Here is a 26879-nt window from a genome sequence, read left to right on the forward strand (position 1 = left end):
GGAGTGCAATGCTTCTTTTACTGCCAACACCTGGTTGTGTCCCAGCACTTTATTTGTTGTGAAGAGAATTAAACAAAATCCCCAACCAACAAGCTGCAGCCCAGAACTGAGTGGGAATGAAATGCTTTGAAAATGAAAGCCTTGAAAAGTAGCTTTGAAAAGCATTAACTTCCTAGTCAGTGTCAAACCCTCAGGCCTTGCCGGGCCCAGGGCTGGCTGCCCTTGGGAAGGGAAGGCAAAGGGATGGAGCTGGGGTGGGGGTTCTGTGGCCATGGAAACGAGAGAACCAGGGGCGAGCGTGTCACAAAGAGGCAGCCCCGCGCTAGGGCTGGGAAGGTTGTGGGTGACACGGACACAGCGGCTGGAGACGCAGCAGGAGACGCATCTGGCTCTGCTGTCTGTGCCCACTGCTGGTGATTGGAGTCACCCCACCTTGTTCCAGGGCTGGGGACCAGCTCCTGTCGCTGCTATCCCAGAGAGTTCCCAAATTCAGTTGAGATACTTCTGCGAGACAGAAGCACGGCTTCAAACATGGAATCTGCTGGAAAAGGAAAGGCCACAGAAGGAAAAGGTGAGGATAGAAAGGAGCTGATAGAGAGGCCTGAGCCAAATGGAGAAAAATCCCACCAGCATTCAGGGAAAATGGGTCCATGGTGGTCAGTGCTGGCCCTGTGTCAGAGTTGGTAGCTGACAGCTACAGGTGATCCTGCAAGGACACCCATAGCAGAAAAACATTCTGTCATTAGTTTACTCTGCTTTCTCCTTTTTGACAGTAGCCAAATCACTCATACTGTCAGCAGGGTCAGGGACTGTGGCCACAGATGACCACAAATTGAACATGGTCAGGAGATGCAAGTCCTGTTTCTTTTTTTGGCATTGTTATAAATGAGTATTGGATGTGTTCGATTTTGTCCAATTAATCAAACCACAAAGTTAAATTTAGCAGTAATTTATTAATAATAGCAATTGTATATAAATGAATACAATCAAAATATATGAGCTATATAAATTTAAATAATTACAAAATCTAGCAGCAATTCAAGTATAATAGGTTTCAGTTGAATAAAGCATAAGCAAAACCAACTGGGGGATACCTGATTGGGAGTACGGGCAGGGCCATTCCTCTCACAAAGTACCAAATCAGCCAAGCTAAAATCTCATTTATATACTGTTTACTAATGCATATTAATATAGAATTTTCTAGAAAGCTCCTCCTCGTTTCTGTTCCTAAAATGTACGTCACGGTGTTGTGCTGTTCATGCTTCACCAGTGGTTGGGGGTCTCTCCTCTTTTCAGAGGTCTCATTTTTGATGAAGGCTCTGGGTCTTCCTCAGTGTTCGCTGTGTGACCTTGGAGGTAGAGCAGGCGCACTGAGCTTAAATTTGTATAATTAAATATATGTTCCCACAACAGGCCTTAGTCCAGTGTCCAGTGGTTTGGAATCATGCCAATTTGGCCCAATTCAAGTGGAAAACCCATTTCTAGACACTTGTTCTTAGACCTACACCCTTCCCATCCTGCCTCCCACCTCACATCTGGACGGACGATTTTTTTCTGCTTTGTTTAACCATTTCCTTTATCTTTTTTTTTCCCCTTTATAGCAATTAAATGCAATTTTTTATTAATTATAATGCAACAATTTTTTCAATATTGTTACACTTTAATTAGCATGAATCACATATATAACACCATTGATGTTGTGTCTCATTACAATGAATTTCCTGTTCTTCCTCTGCTTGGTGATTGGGTCCAACACTGAGGATGATATTACGGTGCTATAAAAATGCGAGCAAGGCCTATCTGCTTGTTGAGAACTCTTTGTGGTTTGCAGAAATAGCACTGACAGCTGTGTGGGTCTTTACTGGGTATTCACAAAAGGTCACCAGCAAGAAGAAATCTTTCCTCCCCTCTTATCATTGGAGCTTTTTCCCTTCAGACCTGATAACTCAATAGTGTTCAGAGGAATTAAACACAGGCTAGACCGGAAAAAAATACAAACAAAGAAATTTTCTCAAGAATTCAAAAGTCCCTCTAGACCTTCAACAATTGGACATGTATATGGTATGATAAAGGAGGAAGGTCATCTAACTCACCTGTTCCTTTGTGAGCAAGACAGCCTCACATGGAGGTAAGGTGGGAGCTGGGCTGCTCTCTGGCAGGAGGAAGGGTCTTGTGCCAGCCTGGAGAGCCTGTGCCCATTGCCAGGGAACAGTTCTGCCCTGCAGGTGCCCCCTGCCATGAGCTGTGCTGCTCCCAGGGCCCCGTGGAGCTGCAGGGCTGCTCAGCTGTGGGGCAGGGACAGGAGCAGGAGGCTGCATGTACAGCTGAGCCATTGCTGGAAAGAACAGGGCTCTGGGCTCCCTGCTGTCCCAGGGCAGCTCAGAGGCCAGGCTGTTGCCCTGGGAGCTCTGTGCAAGTGGCTCAGGGTGTGGCCCTGGCCTGCCCCAAGGGGCTGCTGGCAGGAGCACGTTTCCCTGTGCAGCTATTTAGAGGTCCAGGAAATGTGTCCCATGCAACATGGAGCTTCAGATTCTTTTGGTTTGCATTTTATGTTATATTTTGTGTCTCCACTGTGCAGGCCTGACTGGCAACCCTCTTGCCAAGAGGTTTTCCCTGGCAAATCTGTCTATGCTCCTTCCCTCCAAGCCGTTGCCCCCCATCCAGAAGAGCTCTCCTCCTACTAAGCCAAACAAGATGTGCAGCAGAGAGCAGGACAATGGGAAAAAGAGCAATGGCTGTGATGACAACTTAAGAAATAACAGGGAGCTCCATTCAGAGGGAAAAGGACATAAGGTAAGGAGATGAAGCTAAGTCATGTGCAGAAGATTTTCAGCTTATGCCCTGTAGGCAGAGCTTGGAGAACATTTCCTTTAGTACGAGCCCATGGAAGCAACTGAGCCAAGGAAGCACTCAGCTGGACACTGCACTTCAGGCTGTCTTTGCAATGGTGGTGTCATGCAGACTTCACATCCTCATTGTGTATGAGGAGCAGGAGAGGTCTTTGAATGGTTTCTGGGCTCTGTCGTGGCTCCTGCTCTGCCTTTGGCTGAGAAAGCTCCAAGAAGCAGTCAGAGCAGCTCAGGTTGTCCAACCTGGCCAAGCAATCCTCCTACATTTAATAACTTATGGGTATCTGTGAACCATGTCTATGTCTTGGTGGTGTTTTAAGTCAACTCTGTCTGCCTGGGAGCGAAAGAGGCGTTTGCTGGAAAGTCCTGCAAAGTCAGTTCCAGGTTCTCTCAGCTTCTGAGTTGTGGAGCCATGGCCTTCTGCACAGTTGTCTGTGATGCTGTTTCTAGACTTCATCAGCTTCTGGGCAGCAGTGTGCCTTGGCATGGCTTTGTCCAGAGGGAAGGGATGGGCAATGGCCATAGGGAGAGCAGCCCAGAGCCCAGCCACACGATTGCCTTTGCAGCAGGACCAGCACCTGCAGTTGTTTTGGGTTTGCCATGGGATGCAGGAGGACACAGGTGAACAACAGCTTTGGTAAACAGAATTGGCGAATGCTGTCCAGAACTGGACAATTTGATTGGACAATCAAAGGCTTGTGTACTTGATGTCAGCCTCGAAGAGAAAGGGCCCAATGGATCCCTGACAGGATCTGATCCTTTAACTGGAGTTGGAACAGGTCCTGATTCGGCTCTTTAGCTGTGCCAGAAATGATGGGATAGTAAGCAAGGGTGTGCATCTGCCCCTGTGCCTCCACTCCCCTTCCTGGCCACGGCATGGGGGCCCTGGAGAAACCTGGGCTGGCAGAGACCTTCCAGAGAGCAGCAGGGCAGGGAGCTCTGCTAAACTTCCTGGATGCCAGGGAGCCTGAGATACTGGAGGTGTGGGAGCTGGAGAGCAGCGAGCATCCCAAGAGCTCAGCAGCTTCTGGGCTGAAAGGCTGCTGGGGAAGTGAAAGGGGGAAGGGCAGCAGCAGAAGGAATGAGGGCCTTGAGAAAAGCAGGTTTTGACATCCTGCAGAATGGCTTTGTGGGGACATGGCTGGAGATCAGCAGTGGCTGTGAGATGTCTAAGGGGCAGGGAGAGTATAGTGATCTAAACCCATTCCCATACCATCCAAAAGGCCACTGGAGGCAGTGGCACCCCTGAACATACTGATGCCAAACATGTGGATTCCAGCTGGGAATGTAGCCACCCTTCCAAAACAGTTAGCTTGAGGGTAGAGGTGCCAAATCTGGAACATGGGCTCTCCCTCACCACTTCCCTCTCCATTCCCCATCCTGGGCCAAGCTGCTCCATCAGCTTGTCTTTTCCTGCTAGGTCCCAGTTCAAAATGTGGCTAAATATCTTGAGTCTTGAATGGGGGCAAGGCTGGATGCTTCATCTGAGCATTTTGTTCCACTCTTTCCAGGCATCCTTGCTGTATTCCAGTGGTGGGGATGTGAAAAAGGGGTCATTGGGACCGCCTTTGATTCCCCCTATCCACAAAGCAGTCCGTCCCCGTGTTGGCAGTGCTGCAGGGTCTCTGCACAGCTCTCTGCAGCTGGATATCCAAGAGTCCCAGGAGATGAGGTAAGCCAAGGTGTCTGCTGCTCCACTGTGCTGTTCAGCTCTCTCTTCCTGTCTCATGAGGTTCTTTTGCACAGTCAGCTGTCCCATGTATTTAGGCAAACCTCTGTGTATTCACCATTTTGCCCATCTCTGATGATCCAGCTCCATGTCAAACCCCACATCATCTGTCCCAAGAGCAGAGGTGGTGGTAGGGAAAAGGAGACAGGGCTTAGAAGCATCTCAAGATGGGTCTTCTGCTGGGCTTGGCTATCGATTCCCTCTGTAATGTTTGTGTTGTCATTTGGGAACTGTAGTGCATGGGTCTGGATCCTGAAGATCATTGAATACTGTGATCCTTGACTGTCATCTTCAGCATCCATTAGAATATGTTTGGACAAATATTGGCTACTAGAGAAGTGTCTGCAAATATCAGTGCTGCTTCTTTTAATGGTTGTCGTTGTTTATGTGCAGCACTTTATTTTTAAAGTATAAACAACCCAACTGAAAACTGAGTGCGAGTTGCAGAACAACACTAGCCATGAAAACTACCTTTGGAAATCAATTACCTTCTGGGTGTAATTGTAAAATTCTCGAGACCACTGTGTGTTGCCAACTGTTTGGAATGAAAGGGATCCCAAAGAAAATTTCAGGAGTAACTTCTCTGAGCTTTGGCCTCAGCCTCTACTGTGAAATGAGATCCCAGATAAATTTTGGGGTACAGATGTATAATCCCATCAATGTTTAATATTTAGGTCTGGGCTAAAAAGCAAAGAGGGCTAGGTGCTAGAGTACCTCATGGAAAGATATGAGCTTGGATACGTGTGAGAAAATATAGCTGTGAAGTTTATCCAAGTGATAAATACAGAAGGAGTCACAGAAGTACTATTCTAATTGAGAAGTTCAGGTGGGGCTTTTCAAGTGCAATCTGAATATTCTTGTGTAGTGGGTCTAGTGCTGACTAAATGCCAGCACACCCACTGGAATATATTTACTCACGTTTCTTTTCTGAGATAAGGAATTAGGAGAAGGAGGGTAAAACAGGCACAAAATTTAATGTATGCAAAGAAAAAATTTATTAACACAAAACAGGTAAGAAAAATCAGCATAAACCTCCAGAACACTTCTTCTGCCTCCTACCTTCTTTTATTTCCTACTGACAATGTACAGAGACAGTCAGCTCTAAATTAGTCTTTCTCCAGTTCACTCAGGGAGAGGAGCTTCTCTTGCCATGTATGGATACTTCTCCACAAGAAACTGTTCTCCTGTGGCTTTAATGTCACAGCGAATCAGGTGCCCGGGAAAGGAAAATGTGCTCGCGGTGTGAAAAGTTGCTCTCATACCTCGCAGCTATCCCACAGCTGCTTTCATGGGCCATGTCAACTTACTGGGGTGCTATTTTAATGATGAGCTCTTCTAGTATAAAACAAAAGTTCACTTGATCCATCTCTGGGAACAGAGGCTTTTCTACTGCTATCACTGGGGCAAGGTTTCTCATCTCTCTCTATTTACATTTCTCTTTGAATTAAAATTGCTTCAAACATCTGGTCACTTCAGCACTGCTTCCTCTGTTCATGGCTGTGGTTAGAACGCTACATCCCCCCAATGTATTTTCATGAGTTACAGGAAAAAAAAGGTTTGATATATCAATTATATCGTCTCTATAGCCTTACAAGAGGATTTCAGCCTCAGACTGAGGCATCTCCTCAAATCCCCCCATCTAGAATTTTACTCTCTTTTCACTGACTTCAGTGTCCATGTTGTTGTCCCTAAGTGTCCTCATCTTTCCTTTTTCTGCTTCGGGAGACAAAGGGTGTTCCCAGGTTTGTTGGTTCTCAAGCTTTATCAGCTGAAGCAGTTCTGTTCTATAGAGCCCTGAAGAGCTGAAAGGTTGATGCCATCCGACTGTGCCTGGCAGAGATCGCTGCCGTGCCTCTCGCTGCTGCTCACCCGGCTCCCTCGGCATTGCGCAAAGCTGCGCTGGCTGCCGGCCCCGCCCTGCGCCTTCCCTTCACGCGGGGCACCGGAAAACAAGAAAAGCCGCTGCTGCCGCTTTGTCCTTCTGTTCTCTGCATGGCTGCTGAAAGAACTAAACGAGCCAAGTTCATTGCGAGCCCTGCCGAGGCAGCCACGGCGGCGCAGTCCCAGCCACGGGGATGGTGGCGGCCACTGCCAGCCCAGGCCGCTCCTCTGGCCTCAGGGCCGTGCCCAGCACGGGCTGCGGAGCCACTCCCAGCGCTGGTCCCGGAGTGAGCAAAGTTCATTTGTGAGCCCTGCTGAAATAGCCCCGGCCGCGCCGGCTCTGGCCGAGCAGCCCTGGCAGCTCCGGCTGCCCGCAGGGCCTGGGCGGTGCCGATGGCCTGGGCTGTCCTGGTGGCCTGGGCGGTGCCGATGGCCTGGGCTGTTCTGGTGGCCCGGGCGGTGCCCGCAGGGCCTGAGCTGTCCTGGTGGCCCGGGCGGTGCCGGTGGCCTGGGCGGTGCTGGTGGCCCGGCCCCACGGTGGCAGAAATCTCAGCCGAGCTGTGCTTTGTCATGGCCACGCAGCCGTGTGGGGACTGGCCTGTTAGCTACTCAGAGGCCAGAAGCCAAGAAGATTCCCAGGCTTTCCTTCATTTTTAAATGTGCTTTTCCACAGGGGCGTGATTAGCTGCTTCAAGTGGTCTAACTGGATATCAATCCCCAAACTTACCCAGCTCAATGGCCAGTCCAAATCAGTCAGTTCATTGCCTCTGGCAGGTCCTGACAGGCAATCACCCCCCACCCCCGACTGAAAACCAGGCTTTTCTTGAAACACTACAGCTTGCATAGCAGGTGGAAAAAGCCTTTCTCTTCTTGAAAGAACAAGGAGGTGGAATATTCTTCCCAGAACACAGCAGTGCTCTGACAACATCTAGCATGAGATCAGCACCAGTGTAAGGCACAAGCAGCAAAGTCAAGCTTTGTCAGCAGAGCCAAAGCAGCTGCCCTCCATACAGGCTCGTGTCTCAGCTGAGCAGCTCTTGCTGCTACAATGAGGCTGTAGGAGTCACTTGGCTCCAAAAGGAGACACAGCAGGATTGGGGAGTTATGATGCAAGTTGAAGAATGACTGCTGTGTTTCAGCTGCAGCTTGGTCAGCTGTGTCTGACTGAGGCAACTGAAAGCTTCAGGACAATTAATCAGCTTTGAATCTTGTTGGGTTGATGTGTTGCATATCCTTCTTCATCAGAATGACCAAGCTAGGAAGGTTTGTCTCCTTTCATGCTACACCTCTTCCCTCCCTTTGCTTTCTCCCTCCTCATATGTTCTTTTGTCCTCCATTTTCTCAAGGCCAAGATCCAGCAGCAGAAGCAGAGAGAGCTCTGAACATGCAGGTAGGTACAGGGCATGTCTGTCCTACAATGACCATTGGAATCTTGACTCAGAGGTGACTTTTGGAAAGTTTGGTTAAATATTATTCTTTCAAAAGTTTCTGTAAATTCATTTTGATGCCTTGATGGGCTCAGTGGACACCTCCCAGAGCCCAGTCACTGGGAATGTTCTCCAGTGGCACAGTGAAAATTCCTCCAGTGTGAGTGGCAGGAGCTGGAGTGGGACCTTGAGTCTCTGGAAATGCAGGGCAGGAAAAGAAAACATTCCTTTCCATCCTGCCCACGTTTTTTATTTCCATGCAGCCTTTCTAGTGTTATAACTAAGAGAGGGAAAAAAAAAGGCATTTAGAATTAAATGAGAAATGTTCTCAGTTCTTCCTCCTGTCCTTGTAAAAGAAAATCTTTCCTTGGGGCATGGTCTGATTTGGACCCTTTGACATCAGAAGGAAGATTATGGGTACTGATTAGTTTTGCACAAGGAGAAAGAGGGAATCCTCCTGTGACAGAACATCCTTTTTGAATTTTCCAGTTAAGGAGAAGGAGACTTCCAGATGGATGCAGCCTTTGCAGGGTCTGAGTTTGTCATGCTCTGACAGCACAAACCCAAACCCCTGCCTATGGCAGGTTCACGATGACAAATCTCTTGCCCAAATCTCCCTGTCTGGGTCAGTGTTGCAGGCTGAGGCTGGGGGAGGAGATGCCTTCTGCCTTGTCCCCTGTCCCTGCCTTGCCTGATCCCTGACAAGTAGAATTGTGCCAGACAAAATGGTGCATCTGTGTCAGCCAGTGCTTTCAAGTTGAAAGCCTCAGTGAAAAGCTGTTTTTGTTCCTTTGCCATCTCTGGTCATGAACAGATAGGAGTGATGACACCTGAAGAAATAGTTTTGCTGATGCAGAAAAATATCCACTGCTCCCTTTGCTCAGGGTTATTTCTGCCAAATCCTGGGTACAGCCCCTTTGCAATGACTCCTTATTGCTGATATGCAGGTGGATGTCTTAATGCAGCTGGGGAGAAGTATTGCTCAGTAAGTAAGGTGACATTTTTGCTGGACTCATTCTCAACTAGAAATGTCCCTTCTTACTAGACTTTGTCTGTCTCTCTTTTATTCCTGACCAGAACATTCTACAGGAGAAAAGTATCTATTTCTAAGACCATTTTTCCCCTCTTACTGCTTGGCTGCTCTATGATTTTATGTTGTGTGAAGCCATGGAAAGAACTAGTTGTCTTATTTCTAACATCCTTGTTGAAGAGTATTTCAGAATAACCTACCCTCTGCTATTTCAATTAATCAATATTTCATGTGTCAATATTAAGCATAATCAAAAATGTCTTGAGGCAGGTCATGTTTTTGTTATTTTTAGGTGGTTCTGCAGGAGACAGGGTATAAACCCTTCAAAGAGTAAAGTAGAGCAAAAGTGAAACTTGTGGATGACCACTGTATTCCCTTCATTTAGAGGCTTGCCGATTACTGGGGATATCTAATGGGGAAAGCAAAGCTTTTTTTGTGTGTACAAAACATGATGCCATTGTTTGTGTACAAGCACTTCCTTTGTTGTAAAGAGAAATAAACAAAATCCCAAAAATGAAAAATCCAAGTTAAAACTAAGTTGGAGTTACAGAAATAATGGCCTTGAAAATGACTTTTGAAAACAATTACTTGCTAGACTGTGTCAAATTCTAGAGACCATTGTGAGTTTCCAGCTCCTTGGAAGGAAAGGGATCCTGTACTAGTGGGGAGGCAATGGGCAACACATCAAGTTATAGAACCCTTCTCTCCTGGCTGCCATCTCCACATTGTTCAGAGAAATTTAGCTGATGCTAGTTTCATAAAATAAAACACAACCAATCTCTTCAGGAACTGAAATATGCTTTGAATTCCCCACCCATTAGATGGGTTGATAGTACAGGCATGAGTTAAATTAACTCACTTCTTCTCTTGTACCTGATCTACAGCACAGACCCAGAGGATGAAGGGAAAGAGCCCTTGGTGTGCAATAGGACCTGGGATGCCTCTGTTCCCACGGAAACTGGCTGAATTGTTCAGCATGGATACCTATGTGCGGAACCCCGGCGCTAGGAATGGAGGCCTGGGCTCCTGGCCGGCTCAGGGGGCCTTGGCCCAGGAGCCCCGGCAGGGGCAGCTGAGCAGCACTGCCCCCAGGGTCCCTGCCAGGAAGGAGGACAAGGGCCAGCAGGGCTCAGCCTCACACAGAGGTAAGGTGGGAGCTGGGCTGCTCTCTGGCAGGAGGAAGGGTCTTGTGCCAGCCTGGAGAGTCTGTGCCCATTGCCAGGGAACAGTTCTGTCCTGCAGGTGCCCCCTGCCATGAGCTGTGCTGCTCCCAGGGCCCCGTGGAGCTGCAGGGCTGCTCAGCTGTGGGGCAGGGACAGGAGCAGGAGACTGCATGTACAGCTGAGCCGTTGTTGGAAAGCACAGGGCTCTGGGCTCCCTGCTGTCCCAGGGCAGCTCAGAGGCCAGGCTGTTGCCCTGGGAACTCTGTGCAAGTGGCTCAGGGTGTGGCCCTGGCCTGCCCCAAGGGGCTGCTGGCAGGAGCATGTTTCCCTGTGCAGCTATTTAGAAGTTTCCGGGAAATGTGTCCCACGGATGGGGACCTTCATATGCTTTAGGTTTGCATTGCAGCCTCTGTTAAATTTCAGGTGTCCATTTTGCAGATCTGACTGACTGAAGTGTTCCCAAGGAGGTTACCCTGTGGTCAGTAGTTTCCCTTCCAACTTCCCAGATGCACTTATTTTCCAAGGTTTTGCCTTCCATCCAGAATCGCCCTCCTTCCTCAAAGCCTGTATCTAACTCTCCTTTCTTACTTAGCTGAGCATTCTGCAAAGGCAAAAAATATTGAATTACAACATTGGTTTACTCTACTTTGCTGCCACTTTTTAACAGCTATGTTGGAGAATATTTCAGAATATGTTGCATTGTTCTACTTGCATTAAGAAAATCAGCCTTTAGTCTCGTGCTAGCCCAAAAGTGGCCCAAGCTCATAGAGTTTAGAATGACAATCCTTGGGGAGAATGAATTATCCAGTGTCAAGAAGACAATTTATGTTTGGGTAACACTTCTGAAATCCTAAGCTTTTCTTTTGATGTCCTCTAAAATATTCCACGGAAGAGAATAAATGTTGATCTAAATGTACACAGGTATTAGAAACCAGGACTTTGTTTAGGAACTAGAAAGAAGATGTCTACTAAAATCAGCATAAGGGCAGATAAGAATCTCTGTCAAGAGCAATCTCCATCTCTGCCCTTCTCTATCAAACACAGAGGGTCTCCAGCATTGGGGGCTGAGGCCTTCATCATGCAGCAGGTTTCAGTCTCCTGGCCAACACAGTAATGCCATATCTGCTACCAATAGCCTATCCATTGTGAGAGGGTCTAGGCATATGTACCTTGCTGCTCTCATGCACCATCTCTGTATCTTATGAGAGCTCTGCAGTCTGGAACCTGTCTTGCCTGTTGCCCAGCATGACGTTTTTGGGGGGGTGAAGTCTGCCAGAGATTTACAGGAACCTTTGCTTCCAGTACCAGGCCTCCCACTGAGCCAGGCCAAGGAGATGGATCATCCCAGCAGTCTTACGAGTGACAAAGACCTGAGGGACAGCTTTGAAAAGGTAAGGGATAAGGACAGGGATGAGCAGACTTCCTTTCCAGTGACTGTTTAGTGCTTGGCCCAAAATGTCCCTGAAAATCCTAATCTTCCACTCTTGGGGCATGGGGATTCTCTTGGGAATGTATTTGACAGCTACAGAGCAATTGCTTGGCTATTTCCAGTGATGCCAAAGTCACTGGTTTGCAGATGGTGCTAAGGTCATGCCTGAAGCATTCTTTATGCTATGGCACTGAAGTGTTCCACCTCACTGTGTCTAACTGCCAAGGTGAGGATGGGAGGCATTCTTCTGAAACTATTGGAATGTATGCGGAGCTAGATTAAAGTCTGTGGCACTCTATGGACTCTGTGCTCCTGACGAGGTGTAGTGCCTGGTTTGTGTGTCTCTGCTTACAGTCTGTGATGTATTTCCATTGCAACTAGATCCGTGCTGCATTGTGCAAGTTGGCTGTAAAGAACTTAGAGCCAAAGGATGTGAAGGTTTTTGAGAAAGAGATGAAGAAAAGGAGAAAAGAGAAAACAGCCTTGCAGCTGCCTCCACAGACAGTTGAGCCCGGGGATGCAGCTGAAGCAAGTAAGTGCTGCTTACACTTGTGGTCCTTTTTGATCACTTGCTTGCCCTTTGCACAGTGTTGCAATCAGACTGGGGGGCTGTTCTGCTTGCATCTGAGTGGAAGCTTGCATAGGATTGATTTCCATTCCCCAAAGAGAAATCTAGAGAGATGAAGTGTCTTGCCCATGGCCTCAATGAGTCGGTAACAGAATATCAGCTTCCCACCTTCATCTCTAAAGTCTTTCAGAGTAGAAAATTTCCTCTTGCAAGGTCGACTGGGGCTTCAGGCTCTTTCCTGGAGAGCAGCTTCCAGGGAAGGTGAGTCCAGAAGAATACTTTTCAACCAAGATGCAACCTGGAAGAAACCAAATTCAACTCCTCCTAATGAAAACACCAGGGACCTTTCTCCCCCTAGCCCCTGCCGAGCAGCTGGTGCTTCAGAGCTGTGCTGGAGTCCCGGGGCAGTGCTGCTATTGTAGCCCAGGAGCCAGTAGTGTTCCCATTCCCAAGTGAATCCCGGCTGGGGGTTCTGGCTGCAGCGCTGTGTGCGCTGCCCCGAGGGCAGCAGCAGGGACCTTCGGGGCAGCACCCAGCCCCAGGGCATCACGCAGGTTTAGCTGCACTTTCTTTTGGGAACTTCCCCAGCCAGCCTCTGAAACAGGCAAACAAAAGCAAAGCAACACTGGGTTTTCCTTGTTTCTTAGGGGAAGCATCACTGCAGTTTGGTTTTAAACTAGAAAAGGGTAGATTTAGATTAGATATTAGCGAGAATTTTTTATTATGAAGGTGATGAAATGCTGGAAAGGTGTGCCCACAGAAGCTGTTGTTGATCCATCCTTGAAGGCATTCAAGGCCAGTTTTCTTGGGCCTCTAGGAACCTGATATAGATGAAAATGTCCTGCTCCCAGGGTTTGGACTAGATGGTGGTTAAAGGGGCCTTCCAATCCAAACTCTTCTCAGATTCTTTGATTCTGTGGTCCTTGTCCCATGTTAGTGTGCCAGCATTCTAGTTGAAGTTCTTTGGGATAACAAAGAGATGATACCCAGCTCCAACAAGTTGCCTGGCCCATTGCATCATCACCCTGTCCTGCACCCTCCACTTACAAGCTCCTCTTTGATCCCTGCAGGTTTTAGCCTACCACCTGTCAATGGCACAGCTTCCAGTGTGCAGAGAAAACACCCTGGTAATGCCTTGAAGAAGAAGAAGGTCTTGAGGAAGCAGGACAAGGTGCCCTTACCACCCAGTGTGCCTATGATCCATGAGGAAGGCACTGTCCCATGCAACTCCTCAGGTAAGCCTGCTCCATGGCAGCTTTTGCCCACACGGGTTTTTCTATCCCAAGGAGCAGAAACTGCCTCCTGCCTCAGCCAGCACAGGTGGGTTCTTTGGTCCATAGCCTGTCCTTAGAATGAACAGAAATCTACTTTTGAGTTCCTCCAGCTTGGTAGTACTGCAGCAGTTGGCTCTTAGAGATCCACTGGAAAGTTGAGCTGGATAAAGCAGTGGTAAGGGCCTAAGCTCTGGCTTTTGCCCATCCTGAGAGTCCAAAGTACAGTGCTGGTGCCAGGAGGCAGCTGTAACTGCAGGGATGAGCTGTGGAGCAGTGTGCCAGGCTGTGCTCACTGTGCACCTACTAGTACCACCACAATCACTTGTCCACTCACCATCTGGGCCCTCTGCCTGTGCTGCTGTTTGGCTCTGCACCAGCTTTTCTGCTGTCCCAGCAAAGCTTTTCTCTGCATGGCAGTCAGTGGCTTGGAGCCATTGTGCTGCTGCTCCCACAAGTGCCCAATGGCTCCTGGCTGCTGCCATCCTACGGCCTGCAATGCCAAGAGGGAACAAGCAGTGCCTCCTGTGTCAGCACACCCAAATACAGCGGCCGTGTGGAGCAGATGAGAGCCAGGAGGGGCTGCCTGGTGCTCTCAGGCTGTTTGCTGCCTGCAGAAAGTGCACAGGAGACAGTCCCTAGCGGCTCTTGTCTCTCCTTTGTGGGTAGCCTACCTGTGCTGTGATCCCAAGTATGGTGAGATAAGAAGGGAGCTGGGAATGATACTTGCAGTGCTCTTTTCTAGTGATGCTACTCCCATTTTCAGAATTGACCAGAACTAGCCTGACTGTGGCTCTCCATTCATATGGAATCTAGATGTGGATGTCTACATACTTCTGCAGTGACATCGCTGTGTCAGTGACAGGGTTACATCAGTGACAGCCAGATTAGTTCCCGTCTGAATATTTTGATGTTACAGTTCCCCCATAATTTGTGAGAACATGCAAGGTATCACAAAAACCCTACCAAGTCTAGAGCACTTCATCTAGATTCTGTGCCATATTTATACTCCATCATTTTTGACAGCTCACATACTTTCATCTCCACATTAGAAAATAAGCTTCTGAGTGTGCAACAGGAAATTTTGACAGTGCTTTTGATGACAAATGGGTTTCATTTCAAATGCATTTATCATCTGTTTTTTCTCATACCTTGTAAATTTTTTACCTTTCCAAATAATTCAATTAGGGTAAACCCAGGAGAAATTATTATCAAGAGAGTGCGTCTGCCAACAATTTGCATCTGTATTTGAGTATTTTTATCTTCAGTTTGCATTTGGAAGGCTTTTTTATCAACATTCTAGACTGGAAATGGCATTTTTCCACAAGAGAAAGCTTAGGCATCAAACAATGTTCAAACAAATCCATTTGACAGCAAGTAAATTTCACCTCAGCATCTTTGAAATACAGCCAGTGTGTACCTTGGAAAAAGTAAAGATTTCTGATGCTTGGAAAGAACAAAATCCATGAACAACTCCTTTCCCAAGAGTAGGCTAAAATGTGTGTGCACTCAGCTGCCTGCTGTCTAGAATACTTGAAGTCAGTGGGAGCAGAGGTGCTGTCAGGGGTGAAGGATCAGTTCTGGCTGTTCCCTGGGAGTTGCTCCATGGGAATTCAGGCGGGCCCAGCAGGGCTGGGTTGTTCCGGCTTGGCTTGGTGCTGTCACAAGGCAGCTGCAGGTCTTTGCTCAGGGATTGCAGAGTGCCTCAGTTCTCAGGGCTGGGGGAATCAGGGTGCTGGGACAAGAGAGGTCCCTGGGGTTCCCTGCTGGGGCAGCCATTGCCGCTGCTCGGCCCTGTCTGGCAGGAGCGGGAGCTCTGCGGCCTCAGGAACCTGCCGCTGGCTGTGCTGCCTGTGGCACCTGGGAGCTGGCAATGGCTGTGTGGGCAGTGGCCAGGTTTAGCCCGGAGCTGTGCCCAGCTGTGAGGCTGTCAGAAAGCAAGGAGCCCAAGGAGGCAGAGAGCAGGGAGGTGTCTGAGCCAGAGCCATTTGCAGCCCGTGGAGCTGGGGCTGCAGCCACTCCATGGCGGGGCCTTGCCTGGGGCTGCAGCGCTCAGGGCTGACCCTCTCCTCACAGTGACCTCGCAGAGGGCCCCTGGTGCCCAGCGCCAAGAGGAGCTGCTCCGTGGGCACGGGCACAAGGACACAGCCTCTCCTGACCCGCAGCAGTCCTTGCTCCAGGCACTCTCCCAGCTCCGCAGCGACGACTGGTAAGAAAGGCCCCGCTCACTCTGTCTCCCTCTCAGCACTAAGGGCGGTTAGAAGGGAATCTTGCTGGTGCCTCTGAGGCCCAACAGCCCAGAGGGCCAAAGGGCACTGGGGAAACCACTCCAGAGGCACTGAGAGGATCAAGATTTGAGAGCAGCCTTTTCTTGGCCTTGGTCTGCAGCTGTACTCCAGCTGCAGCAGGTCTGTGCTGTTTCCTTGCTTTGCCTGCTGCTCCATGGAGCTGCAAAGGGAATGTTGAGGGAAGAGAGGAAGCCGTGGGATGAGATGATTTGCTGGCTGAAGGCAGAAGCAGGAGGGCAGCAGATCTGAGTGTAGAGATTTGGGTGCCTTGGGGCACTGGCCCAGTGGGACTGAGTAAGATTTCTCTCTTGTCCCTCTGCTGACAGCAATGACAGGTGGCAGGGTCTCCCTGTGACCTCCTGCATGTGAGTCCCAGAAGCAACTCCAGGGAGTTCTTCTTTCTGAGATATGGTCTGAGCTGTGCTTTCAAGACCCTTAGCCTGTCATTACTCCTGAAGGAAACATGTCTGAAGAGAAGGAAAAAGAAATCCTCTAGGAATCTTGCACTTTTGGCATTCAGCTTTTTCCTTCTCACTGCTTCATATGGGCTTGATATGTTTGGTCAATACTCACCATGTGTTCCACAATTAAACACAGACAGAAGGAAGCACAGAGGTGATAAGCCTGCAGATGTTAGGTGATACTGGTTGTCATTTTGATGACACTCAGTGGTGTCCGTGGGATCAGTTTCCAGCCCTGTATTGCAGCCCTGATACCTCACACACCTTCCTGTAGCTCAGGGCCTGCACAGAGCAACTGCTGAGAGACAGAGTTGTTTGCACCTTTTCAATAACATGTTGCTGTTGTGGGGATTGTTTTAGGGGATTTTGGGAAAAGGTAGAGTTTCAACTGTGCTTGCTCAGGTGTGGAATCTTCTGGGTCATGCGGTTGCTTTTTTGGGGAATGCAGAGGTGGAGTGGAATGGGTGGCAGACAGGCCTAGATTGTAGAGTGGAAATTCAGCTCCAGAGTGCCAGTGCAGACTTTCACTGCTGAGCTGCCTGCTGGGGCTGGCAAAGAAGGAAAATGCCCCAGTAACAGCCTGGTAGGATTGTGTCTTAGGGACAGGTACAGGGAGGTGACATGGAGCAGCAGCATGGGTCAGTCTGACAGCTTCTAGGAAGCAGTGATATAGGGACTGGACATAGTACCAGAGATTTTGGAAAGGCTGTCTTCTAAAACAGCCATAAAGAAAGACTCTGAAACCCCTCTATTTGCCTCGTGGATTTCTGTACACTTTTGACAGCCACAGCATCCTGTGGCAAGGAGCTCCACGATTTCATTAAATACTCCTTGGAAAGCACCTCCCATTGTTTGACAGAGCTGTCAGGCTGGTAATTTGAGACGGTGCTGCCTAGTTCTTGGGTGGAGAGAAAAATCAATCTTTTTTTTGGTACTTGCCTTTCAGGGAGATGAAGGAGAAGGGACTTGTCAGCATCAAACACCTGGCTGGGTCCCATTCAGAAGTCCTGCTTTCAAGACTTCGTGACATTTGCTTGGCAGTTATCAGTGAGGTGAGAACATTGTTCTGGATTGTCCCCTGTACTTCATGCACGGTGTGTTGAGTAGATATGTGATTGTTCATCTCCCTGTGTGCTCAGGGACTGCCTTCATTTCTGTTTTTACACCTTATATTTCTAATGTCTGTCAGCTATCTATAGGATCTGTGTGCACAAGTAGCTGTATTTACTGGTAGGTCAGGTATCTGACACTTATCTTTGGGTCATCTGCCATTATAATGAAATGTGCACATGCAGAAGCAGATATACTAATTATATTACTTGCCAGAGTCCTAATCTTTGCCTGAGCTGTAATTCAACACTGAAAATTAGTCTGTAGACCTGAGTCTGTGTTTTCTGTTTCCTGGCTGAGTGCTTCAACTGCTGGTGTTGCTTTTTTGAACAGGAGCACATGACTCTTTATCCTTATGGCTTGTGCCTTTATGGTTTGAAAGCAGCTCTTGCTTTTACTTGGTTCTTTGCTTTTCAAATACAAGGGCCTAAAATCAAAGCAATTGAAATTATAGAAGGGTTAAGTAAATCACTTTAGTGAAATTTTTAGTTTTAGGCCTGCACTAAGCAGGTCTGAGGCCAGAAATTGGTGCCAGAGTAAGTTCCTTTCTGTGCTTGTGGTCTTTTGCTCTTATTGTGCTTTTATGTTCCTCTGGACACAGTGGGACATGTTGTCATCTTCTGGGACTTTTGTCTAAGGCAACTGGTTTCCTTTCCAAAGTGATTGTTATGTTTCCCCTCATGACTTCCCCAGGTGACCAACCTCCGGTCAAAGGTGTCCTACTCGGCCATTGTCACTCTGGGAGAGTTTTTTGCCACCTTGAAGCAGGACATGGACTCTGAGGTGGATGAGGTGGTTCGGGTCATTCTCCGGATGCTGCGTAACTCCCCAGAGTTTGTTGAGCAAGCAGCCAGCCAGACCCTGAGGATCATGGTGGAGAATGTGACTCCTACACGAGCAATGACTTCTCTCCTGGACAGTGGAATCAGGTAGGTTCTTCTTCTAGTGATATTCTTCGCCTTCTAGCGTGCAGGTGGGACAAGGGATGAGAGAAAGAATGGGAATGGTGGGAGGAAAGGGTCCTGTATCCTGCATCTTCTGTCAGCTCAGTGACTGGATTCTCCAGTCCACCTCGTTTCTTTCCTCTTGTTCCCTATTTCTGCCCTCCTGCAGCCCATGAGTTCTCAGAACCACAGAATTGTAGAATATGGGGAGTTGGAAGGGCCCCATCAGGATCATTGAGTCCAGCTCCTGGCCTTGCACAGAACACCCTAAGGATCACAGCATGTGCCTGAGATTGTTGTCCAAATGCTTCTTGAACTCTGTCAGGCTTTGTACAGTGACCACTGCCCTGGGGAGCCTGTTGCAGTGCCCAACCACCCTCTGGGTGAAAAACCTTTTCCTGATATCCAACCTAAACCTCCTATGACTCAGCTTCCTGCTGCTTCCTGGAGTTCTCCCAGTCTGTCAGAGTTGTCTAAATGTGGTGAATGGTGGGGAAGTGAAAGTGCCTGCAAAGCCTAAGGATAGAGCCTTGTGCTTTTGTGGGAAAAGGGACAATTGCAATTGCAGCTGTGAGCGCTCTTTGATATTTTACAGTACTAACCACAGAGGCCCTGAGAAAAATCATGAATCCTCATTATGCCCTTAACTTAATAAATAAGAAGGATACTTGCTGGGTCGTGGAGCACGTGGGGAAGAATGTGCTGGGTGTGGCACAGCCTGCACAGCAGGTGCAGCTCCTGCGAAAAGGAGTCTTGTATGACTGTCCTGGCCTTTGAGCTCTACTTCCAATTCAAACTGGTGTTTCATGTTAGCCTTGAGATGATGAATCATTTTACAGACAACTTTGCAGGCCAAATGCTATGCAACAGCTGATGCAAATGCTGCCTTGAGTGTTGGTGTTGGGCCTGATAATTGCCAAAAGACACTCTCTAGAACAGGACACCCTGGCTAAAATGACTGCCACTCTTTCCTCAGTTTTGAAATAGGGTAAAACATTCAGATGTATCCCTTGCCAAGCCTCACGGAAGAAACAGGCTGCATTGCTTTATATTCTGCAACTTCACGGCCCACAGCATGTTTTCCCTGCCTTTTATTTTTCCAGAGGTCTGCAGATTTGAGGATAAATGGCTGGAAAGAGCCTCAGTCCTGCTGAAGCTCTGTGTAGTTGGTGCCCTCTGATGGGTCAGCATGAATTGCCTTTCATTTCTAAAGAATTCATATGTGATGTTTGTCTTTAATTTTTCCCAGAGTAAATTGTGGGACAGAAATTGAGTATCACATAGTGCAGGGAGACTGAATTCCTCCCTCTTCCTTGCTGGCAGTCCTTGTGTGCAATGCTAACTTTGGATTTATCTGAGGACAGAAGCTTCTAGAGGTGTCTAAAGTGTCAGGAAGAGCCCAGGTCTCCTTCCCCCAGCAATGACAGGGATCTCACTCTGGCCAGGCCTGTGCTGCTATTGCTCCTTGTCCCTGTGCCCCAGTGTTTGCTCTCCCTTCCCAGGAGCCGCCACGTGCAGGTGCGGAAGTGTGCGGCCGAGCTGCTGCTGTCCTTGCTGGAGAGAATTGGAGTCACGGAGCTCGCAGGCACAGCCGGGGCTGGGAGGCTGGTGCACGCGGCAGGGACGCTGGCTCAGGACCGTCACCAGGACACAAGGTAGCCATCTTCAGTTCACCTCCTAGCACAGGAACACGGTCAGGGTCTGTCTGTAAAGGTAAAACCACAAAAGAGTGGAAACCACAGGAAATATTGTCACTGTGTGGGTAAGGGCCATAGAATCATAGAATACCCTGAGTTGGAAAGGACCCATCAGGGTCATCGAGTCCAGCTCCTGGCCATGGGCAGGATACACCAAGGGTCACTCCATGTGCCCCAGAGCATTGTCCAAACGCTTCTCCAGATCTGTCAGGCTTGGTGCTGTGACCACTGCTCTGGGTTGCCTGTGGAAGTGACTACTGGGTAATCTGAGGTTGTCCAGCCTGAAGGAGCATTGCCAACTTCCTGTAACTTGAAGGATTCTTTCCTGAGATCAAAAGAGCTCCGATTAGCCAGTCAAACAGTTTTCTTTGGTCTTAGGTGCACAATACAAAGGCAAAGTGTTGTCTAATGTTCATCTCTGAAGGATCCAAACATCTATTTCTCATTAACTTAAGGCTTTCCTAGTAATATTTCAAGGCTCTTTAGCCAATGTATTCAGTCTTTCTAAACCTCTTCTGCAGATTTCTAGAATACTGTTATCTGTGGCTCGATGACCTCCAAATTTCTTGAAGAAAACTGTGGTTTCCTAGTGGCAAAATCAACCCAAACCACCAAATTCCCTTAATTTGATTATTAAATTCCCATTAATAGCTGCCAAGGACACAAGAGAAACTAGTACCCCTGTGCATACATATAGTATAGAATTATTAATAGGAAGCATGAGATGTTTTGTTCTGGCTTCCCTGACAGTTAAAGAAAGGCAAATTATTGTGCAATGGCAGCAAGGCACTGCTAATAGGATCTTATAACAAAGCAGATGGGTTTCCATGCTCTGTGGGATCCTTTGAGTCCACAGAAGCACACCCACAGTTTCAGAATGAAATGGTGTTTTTCTTTCTCTCTTTACTGAGTAGGCAATGCCTTCTCATGCAAGGATTGCACCTGATGAGTTTAAGGTATCAGCCTCTTCTGCTAACAGTCTTCATTTGTTTGTTCACTTTTCTTTCTTTTCCTGCCTTCCTGCCTTCCTTCCTTCCTGCCTTCCTTCCTGCCTTCCTTCCTTCCTTCCTTCCTTCACATTCCTTCCTTCCTTCACCTTCCTTCCTTCCTTCCTTCCTTTGCCTTCCTTCCATCTTTCCATAGGCATTATGGACAGGAGATGGTGAAGATGTTGCTGAATCACCAAGAAGGTAAAATGCTTTTGGAGCGATCCGTTCCCGCCCGTGACCTGGAAGATATTCTGAAAAGAATGAAGAAGAGAGTAAGTGTTTGGCAGGAGAAATGTCTCCTTTCTGCAAGTATTGCCATTGCTAATAGGAGATCAAACATACCAAACCTGTCTTTATATCGTTCCTCTTCTGCTGAACCATTTTCCTCCTAGGAATGAGCTGTTAATCCCTGTTCATCTGCAGACCACAGAGGAACTGATATTATTCGGGAAAAAGTGGGCTTTTGAATATTTTGAATATTAGTCACAAACAGGAAAGGGGAAGAGGAGAAAATGGGTTTACATTTAAGGGTAACCCCCCTCTGCGCCCTCCCTACTCTGCCCCCAGTAAAGCAATTAAGTGAGAATGGTGCTTCTGAAGATAAGAGTGTGTGCAAAAGACATTGGAAGCAGCAGTGCCAACAACATTTCCAAAAATGCGAAAGTGCAAATCGATGCTAATTACTACAATTACCATCTGTCTTCTGGGAATATTGCCCTCCTGTCAAAGACTGTGGAGCTGGAAGAAGCTTGGTGAATTCAGCACAATCCGGTGCAAAATTATTTGTTTGTTTGGAGGGGGAATTTTTTATTCTTTTTTATCTGCATAATAAAAGGGAGTGCCTTTGTGCAGGAACAAGGAGAGCCAGGTTGAACTGAACCACCTTCCAACACAATGGAACACCTCTCAACCCAAAGAGTTCAAATTTTTCTGCTGCTTTCTGTAAGAACACTCGTTGCCTACCAGTTTGCATTATTCCCATTTATGCTCAAGACTCATGAGTTTAGGATTTTAAACTGCTGCTCAGTATGGCAGCACCCATAACCTTTCTTGGGTTATTGCAAACAAAGAGTTGGCATCACTGAATCTCTGGCCTGTTTCCTTCTGTAAGTTAGGAAATGTTTCCCTAAGCCTTGGTAGTAGTGATCCTGGTTCTAACTTGTGTTTTCAACAGGGAATTTCCTATTTTATATTCTAAAGATCCATGCAGTTTCTCTCTGTCTTTGTAGGGGATGGAAGAGCAGAAGGGTGAACTCCCCTCTGTCAAGAGCCCTGTGAAGAAGAGGAGTGATGGCTCCAAGCAGCCCCAGGCCACATTGCCTTCTAGCCAGCGGTACTGAACACTTCTGTTAGATGTGACAAAGCACATGACAGGCTGGACGTGTCTTTTCCTCAGGAAAATCTTTCTGGCAGAGATGGCCAGAGATTGTTTCCTTTCCCTACACATGCCCTATGATAATGTCTACTTCTGCATTACACTGAACAAACTTCTCTGGAGGAGTTTCCACAAAAATTAGGTGACAAAAAGACACCCACTGGTTGCAGCTCAGAAAAATCATAGCAGTGGCAAGGGCAGTGTTGTGCAAGCTAGGAGAGGGCCATATCTCTGCTGCATGACTTGAGACAAGTAAATTCAACCCGGGTTTTATTGTATCTGAGTGGAGTGTTTTTCAGCTGGGTGTTTTGATGCAAAGTCCCAGTCTAGAAGCAAGATGCCGTTCCCCAAACAAGCAGTTCCCATGCAAGTGGTTTGGCCTGGCTGAATCATGGTTTTCTTACCCTCAAACAGTACCAAGTTTGAGTTGTAAGTAGCAAGGCAATTCCTGAGCAGCTTTGGTCAACAGATGTCTCAGTTCTGTCTTGATATTCCTGTCCTTCAAATAATTTGCTTGATAGACAGGATGTTTGGTTGATTTCCCCCTGTGCTGAAATCTGCATTTCAGACAGGGATTTGGTCCTTGCTGTCTCTTCATGCCAGTGACAGAGTTACTTGTACTTGTTCTCCTCTGATAACAGAGAGGATATATTTAGCTCAGTCATGCTCAGCGGTGGCAGGAAAGTGATCACATGTCTCAGTAGCATAGCTAGAATCTTCCCATGCTCATGGAAGAGGCAGGTTGATCCAAAATTGTTCCCAGTGAGTATGTTTAGCTGTGCATCTAGTCTCTAGGAAAACAAACTTAATGTGAGCGTAGTGCTGGGATGTCTGGCTTCTCTTTTTATCTCTGTTATTGATTTTCTAGATCCTTCAGATATGACCCTGTTCATCTGCTCAGATGTATCTGAGCTCCTGTTCCAGATTGTCATGCCTGGTGCAGAGACACTTCTCTGGAGTAATGAGTTTTCTTATTATAAGACACACACCTCCTGTATGAGGAGGCATTTAAACTTGGCAGTAATGTCTCTCTTTCCCCACACTGCAATGTGACCTGTGTGCTTGGGAAGCCATCTGAAGATAGATCAGATGCATCTCTGTCCAAGTTTAGGACAAATTTGGGGAAAAAGACCTCCAAAGGGCCCCCTTCCCCCCCTTACAATTCCTTCCTTCACCAAGCTCGGAAAGAATTTTCTTCAGGGGAAAGTGGAAAAAACTTTTTATAACAAAATACAAAAAGAAACCCTTCCCAGCACAGACCCAGATGAGAGGAACTCGGCAGATCTTCACCAGGAAGGCGGCAGATCTTCTTTGGCAGACTTCCAGAGGTGGTCTCCGAAGTTCAGATCCGTGCCCTCTGGAGCCGGTGCAAATCTTAGGGATGAGGAGGAGGGAGAGAGGGAGAGGGGCAGCTTAGGCAGCCGGGGGAAAGCAGCTGAAGCAGCGGAGTGGGGGGGGGGGGGGGGGGGGGGGTGGGGGAGGGGGGGCAGCTAATGCAGCAGAAGCAGCAGCTAAAGCAGCGAGCAGCAGCGAAAAGCCCCAAAAGCAGAAAAAACACCCGCCTAGATAAAACAGCCCGGGGGAGGGGCTGGCAGCTCCATGGTGGGGGGTAGGGAGAGGAGCTAGTCAAAACATAACCCATAACAATCTCATCCTTGGTTCTCCTGAGCAAGCACTGGTGAGAATGTTACTTGCAGTGTCCCATAAAGATTGTCATGAGTCCACATTGTTTTTCAGGTCTCATGATTTTCTAGCTTGAGACCACATGATTAGGAAAGCTCCTCTAGATGTTTTGCTCACAATTACTGGCAGATATTACCAAATATAACCAACAAGTCAGAATTTGGTTTTATTTCCAGGGTGAAGTCGACCTCTGATAGACGCCTCCTACAGCTTCCAAAAGCCCAGGTCACGTTGCCTCCAGCCAGGGATGAAACGGAGACGCTCCAGAAGCTTTACGATCTCCTGGAGGCCAAGGGGTTTGAGGCACGGATGGAAGGAGTGACACTCCTCCTAGACCTGTGCAAAAGCAGCCCCAAGCTTGTTGCCACTAACATTGTCCAAGTATGTAGGGTATCTTCACTGTTCCTTCCCTTTAGCTCCTCTCCCAACCTGTAGCAGTAAAGTTAATTCAGTGTGTCTTGGCACTACATCCTGGCTGTTTGGGACAGGCTGGTCCCTCTTACCCAGACCAATTTAATTCAGGTCCAGGCTTCAGGACAAGTTCTTTCAGTCCAACTGTATTTGTCTAGCAGTTGCCTATTGATGCTGTTCATCAGATGATGACAGAATTTTCCACTGGTGTAACTTCTGCTGTCTCCTACCCCCAGCTGGGTGAAGTGAAGGGAATCCAGCCACTGAAAGCATGGCAGTTGCTCTCTAGACACAACATGGGTTTGGATGGTTGAGAGAAGGATAAGGCTGGGTTGGTTTAAACCAAATATTTTTAAAAGGATACTTCTGTAAACTCCAACCTGTCTTGCACAGGCACAACTCTGGCTTCTCGTTTCCATCCTTGTCTCTATTCCATGTGGTAAAGATAGTGTCTACCCTTCTTGGGTACTGAATGCTCATTTCTACATCGCCTCTTCAAACAAGGACATTTCAATCCAGCTTTCATGCTGCTTCATCTCTCCACAGATTTTTGATGATTTTGTCCTGAGAATATCTGACACTCACAAGAAAGTGAAGCAGATGGCGCTGGACGTGCTAGCAGAAATCATAGCCATCCTGGAAGATGACTTGAAGCCAGTGATCGTCCTTTTGGTGGAAGGAATACTAAAGAACCTGAACTCAAAGGATCCTGGGGTTCATTCTGCAGCTGTGAACGCTCTGGAAGAATCCATTGCTCATTTAGGTAAGGCTGACCCCTGACATGGACTCTCCTCAGCTGTGTCTCTGCCTCTGTAACACAAGAGAACACAGTGCCTGGAGAGCTCTTGCTGCCTGTGGAACGCTCCAGCTCACATTCACCAGAAGCTGTGGAGGCGCAGTCCTTAGACACCAGTCCCCCAACAGGCTTGAATATGTCAGCCTTTCCCAAAAGTGCCAGGAGCCCTTGGCTCTGTGCTGCTTGTCTGGAGAAGAGGTCCTGGACTAGAGCTTTGCTACAATTCAGAGGCAAAGGGATTTTTGGAGTTTCCTTGGACCTCATTTGACTTTGCAAATGAATAGCTTTGCTGTTGGCATGAAGGGACACTGGCCCATCAGAGGTTCTACAGAGCAGCCTCCCAGAAGGCTCCACATTTGTAGGCATTAGCTGCCTATTTTCCACCTTCCTTCTTTGTCTTTTTTTCAAAGGAAAAATTGTGATTCACCAAGTTAATTTCCTTAAAACAAACAGATGGAAATGAAGCTGTCAGTGATGCCTTGTTCCACATGCTGTGTTGCATGGGGGCAGGGTGGCTGTAGCAAATACCTACACAAGCAAGGGCTGCTCTAAATTTCTTTGCTGCAGAGATTTACGTCAGCTCTGAAACTGCTGCACTGGGGAAATATGCCTGAAAAATGGAGTGTTAAAGAGGCAGATCTTCAAGGGAATTTCCACTTTCTTAAGTTCAGCTGCTCTGTGAACTCATGAACTGCCTGACTCAGTGCCTTTCTGTATCCCAAGTCTGGTCTTCTTCCTGTTTGCTCTGGAATGCAAAACCCTTTCACTGCTTATGTGTAGTTGAACTCTTGGGGTCCCTGATGTGAAATGTTTAACATAGCTCCTGGTACAGCAGACAATTTTGCATTTACAAATGTGAAAGGAGAGCTTTTCTTTGGGAATTTAAACCCCTCCCAAATAGGCTGGAAGGAAAGAAGAAAAGGATTCAAAAATCAGCAGAAATCTACTTGAGCTTATAAATTGGGGCTGCCCTGCTCTTTCCCTCCCTACTGTCCTTTCTCCTATGACCTCAGAAGAGTGAGCAGAAATGTGTGTTTCTCCTGTAGACAAAGTATCACTGATGAAAGAGTTCAGCCACCAATGGAATCAACTGAGTGGCCAAGCTTTTCTGGATATCACAGAGCGGATCACAGGTATGGGCTCCCCTTCTAAGCCATGAGCTCTTCCCAGGGAGTATTTACAGGGAGTGCCTGTGAATGCACAGTAGAGCAGCTACTCCAAATTGGGGGTGCTGAGCTCGTCCCTCCTGCCCAATCCCCATGGCAGGTGTGTTTGGCAGGTTTTCCCTGGCTGCTGCAGAGCTGTGCAGCACCTGAGATGGGGGCAGCACTCGGTCTGGGGGCTGAGCTCTCACTGGGGCATCTCAGAATGCACCTGCAGGAAAGGCAGGGGCTAAAAATACCCAACTGGCTCCTCTCCTGGAAGCCCGGGGACATCTATGATCCTTTAGGGAAAATGATGGCAAGTGCTATTGCAGGGAATCATTTTTTTGTCCTTACAGAATTTTTGTTTTATTCTTGGAAAGTTTTGAGGCTGAACCCTGCAGTGCCTGGGGATCACAGCTTAGGTCAAAACTCAACACACAGATTAGAGGCACGGATTTGGTGCAAGGCAGCCTTTGGTGGCAGAGGGGCAGAAGCAGAGTGCTGAGGCTCCCTGCCTGTGCTGTCAAAGTGGCATTGGACTGAGCATGTTCAAACAGTGTCTTCTTGTGTCAGTGCTGTCCAAAATGCTGCAAATGCAGCTGATAATTGATTCCTCAGAGGAGCTTGCTATGT

General features: G+C 47.9%; 1 protein-coding gene and 1 long non-coding RNA gene across 2 annotated transcripts in view; one reads left to right on the top strand and one right to left on the bottom strand.

The window, feature by feature from the left end:
• The window catches only part of LOC306811815, a 152368-nt gene that overhangs the window by 10674 nt on the left and 114815 nt on the right, over positions 1 to 26879 (bottom strand). The gene's annotated exons all lie outside the window — the stretch shown is intronic.
• The window catches only part of LOC306811649 (TOG array regulator of axonemal microtubules protein 2-like), a gene marked incomplete at its 5' end in the record, with an annotated part of 37387 nt that overhangs the window by 8308 nt on the left and 2200 nt on the right, over positions 1 to 26879 (top strand). Inside the window, 16 exons of the mRNA XM_079325569.1 lie at positions 2579 to 2793; positions 4361 to 4521; positions 7806 to 7849; positions 9801 to 10061; positions 11382 to 11470; positions 11890 to 12040; positions 13147 to 13311; positions 15424 to 15556; positions 17043 to 17148; positions 17900 to 18135; positions 19653 to 19805; positions 20991 to 21108; positions 22066 to 22169; positions 24071 to 24275; positions 24852 to 25068; positions 26148 to 26234. Of these exons, the coding sequence (XP_079181695.1) occupies positions 2579 to 2793; positions 4361 to 4521; positions 7806 to 7849; positions 9801 to 10061; positions 11382 to 11470; positions 11890 to 12040; positions 13147 to 13311; positions 15424 to 15556; positions 17043 to 17148; positions 17900 to 18135; positions 19653 to 19805; positions 20991 to 21108; positions 22066 to 22169; positions 24071 to 24275; positions 24852 to 25068; positions 26148 to 26234 (2445 nt within the window). The remainder of the gene's footprint in view (positions 1 to 2578; positions 2794 to 4360; positions 4522 to 7805; positions 7850 to 9800; positions 10062 to 11381; positions 11471 to 11889; positions 12041 to 13146; positions 13312 to 15423; positions 15557 to 17042; positions 17149 to 17899; positions 18136 to 19652; positions 19806 to 20990; positions 21109 to 22065; positions 22170 to 24070; positions 24276 to 24851; positions 25069 to 26147; positions 26235 to 26879) is intronic.

Source organism: Erithacus rubecula (assembly GCF_903797595.1).
Source record: "Erithacus rubecula genome assembly, chromosome: 23".
NCBI lineage: Eukaryota > Metazoa > Chordata > Aves > Passeriformes > Muscicapidae > Erithacus > Erithacus rubecula.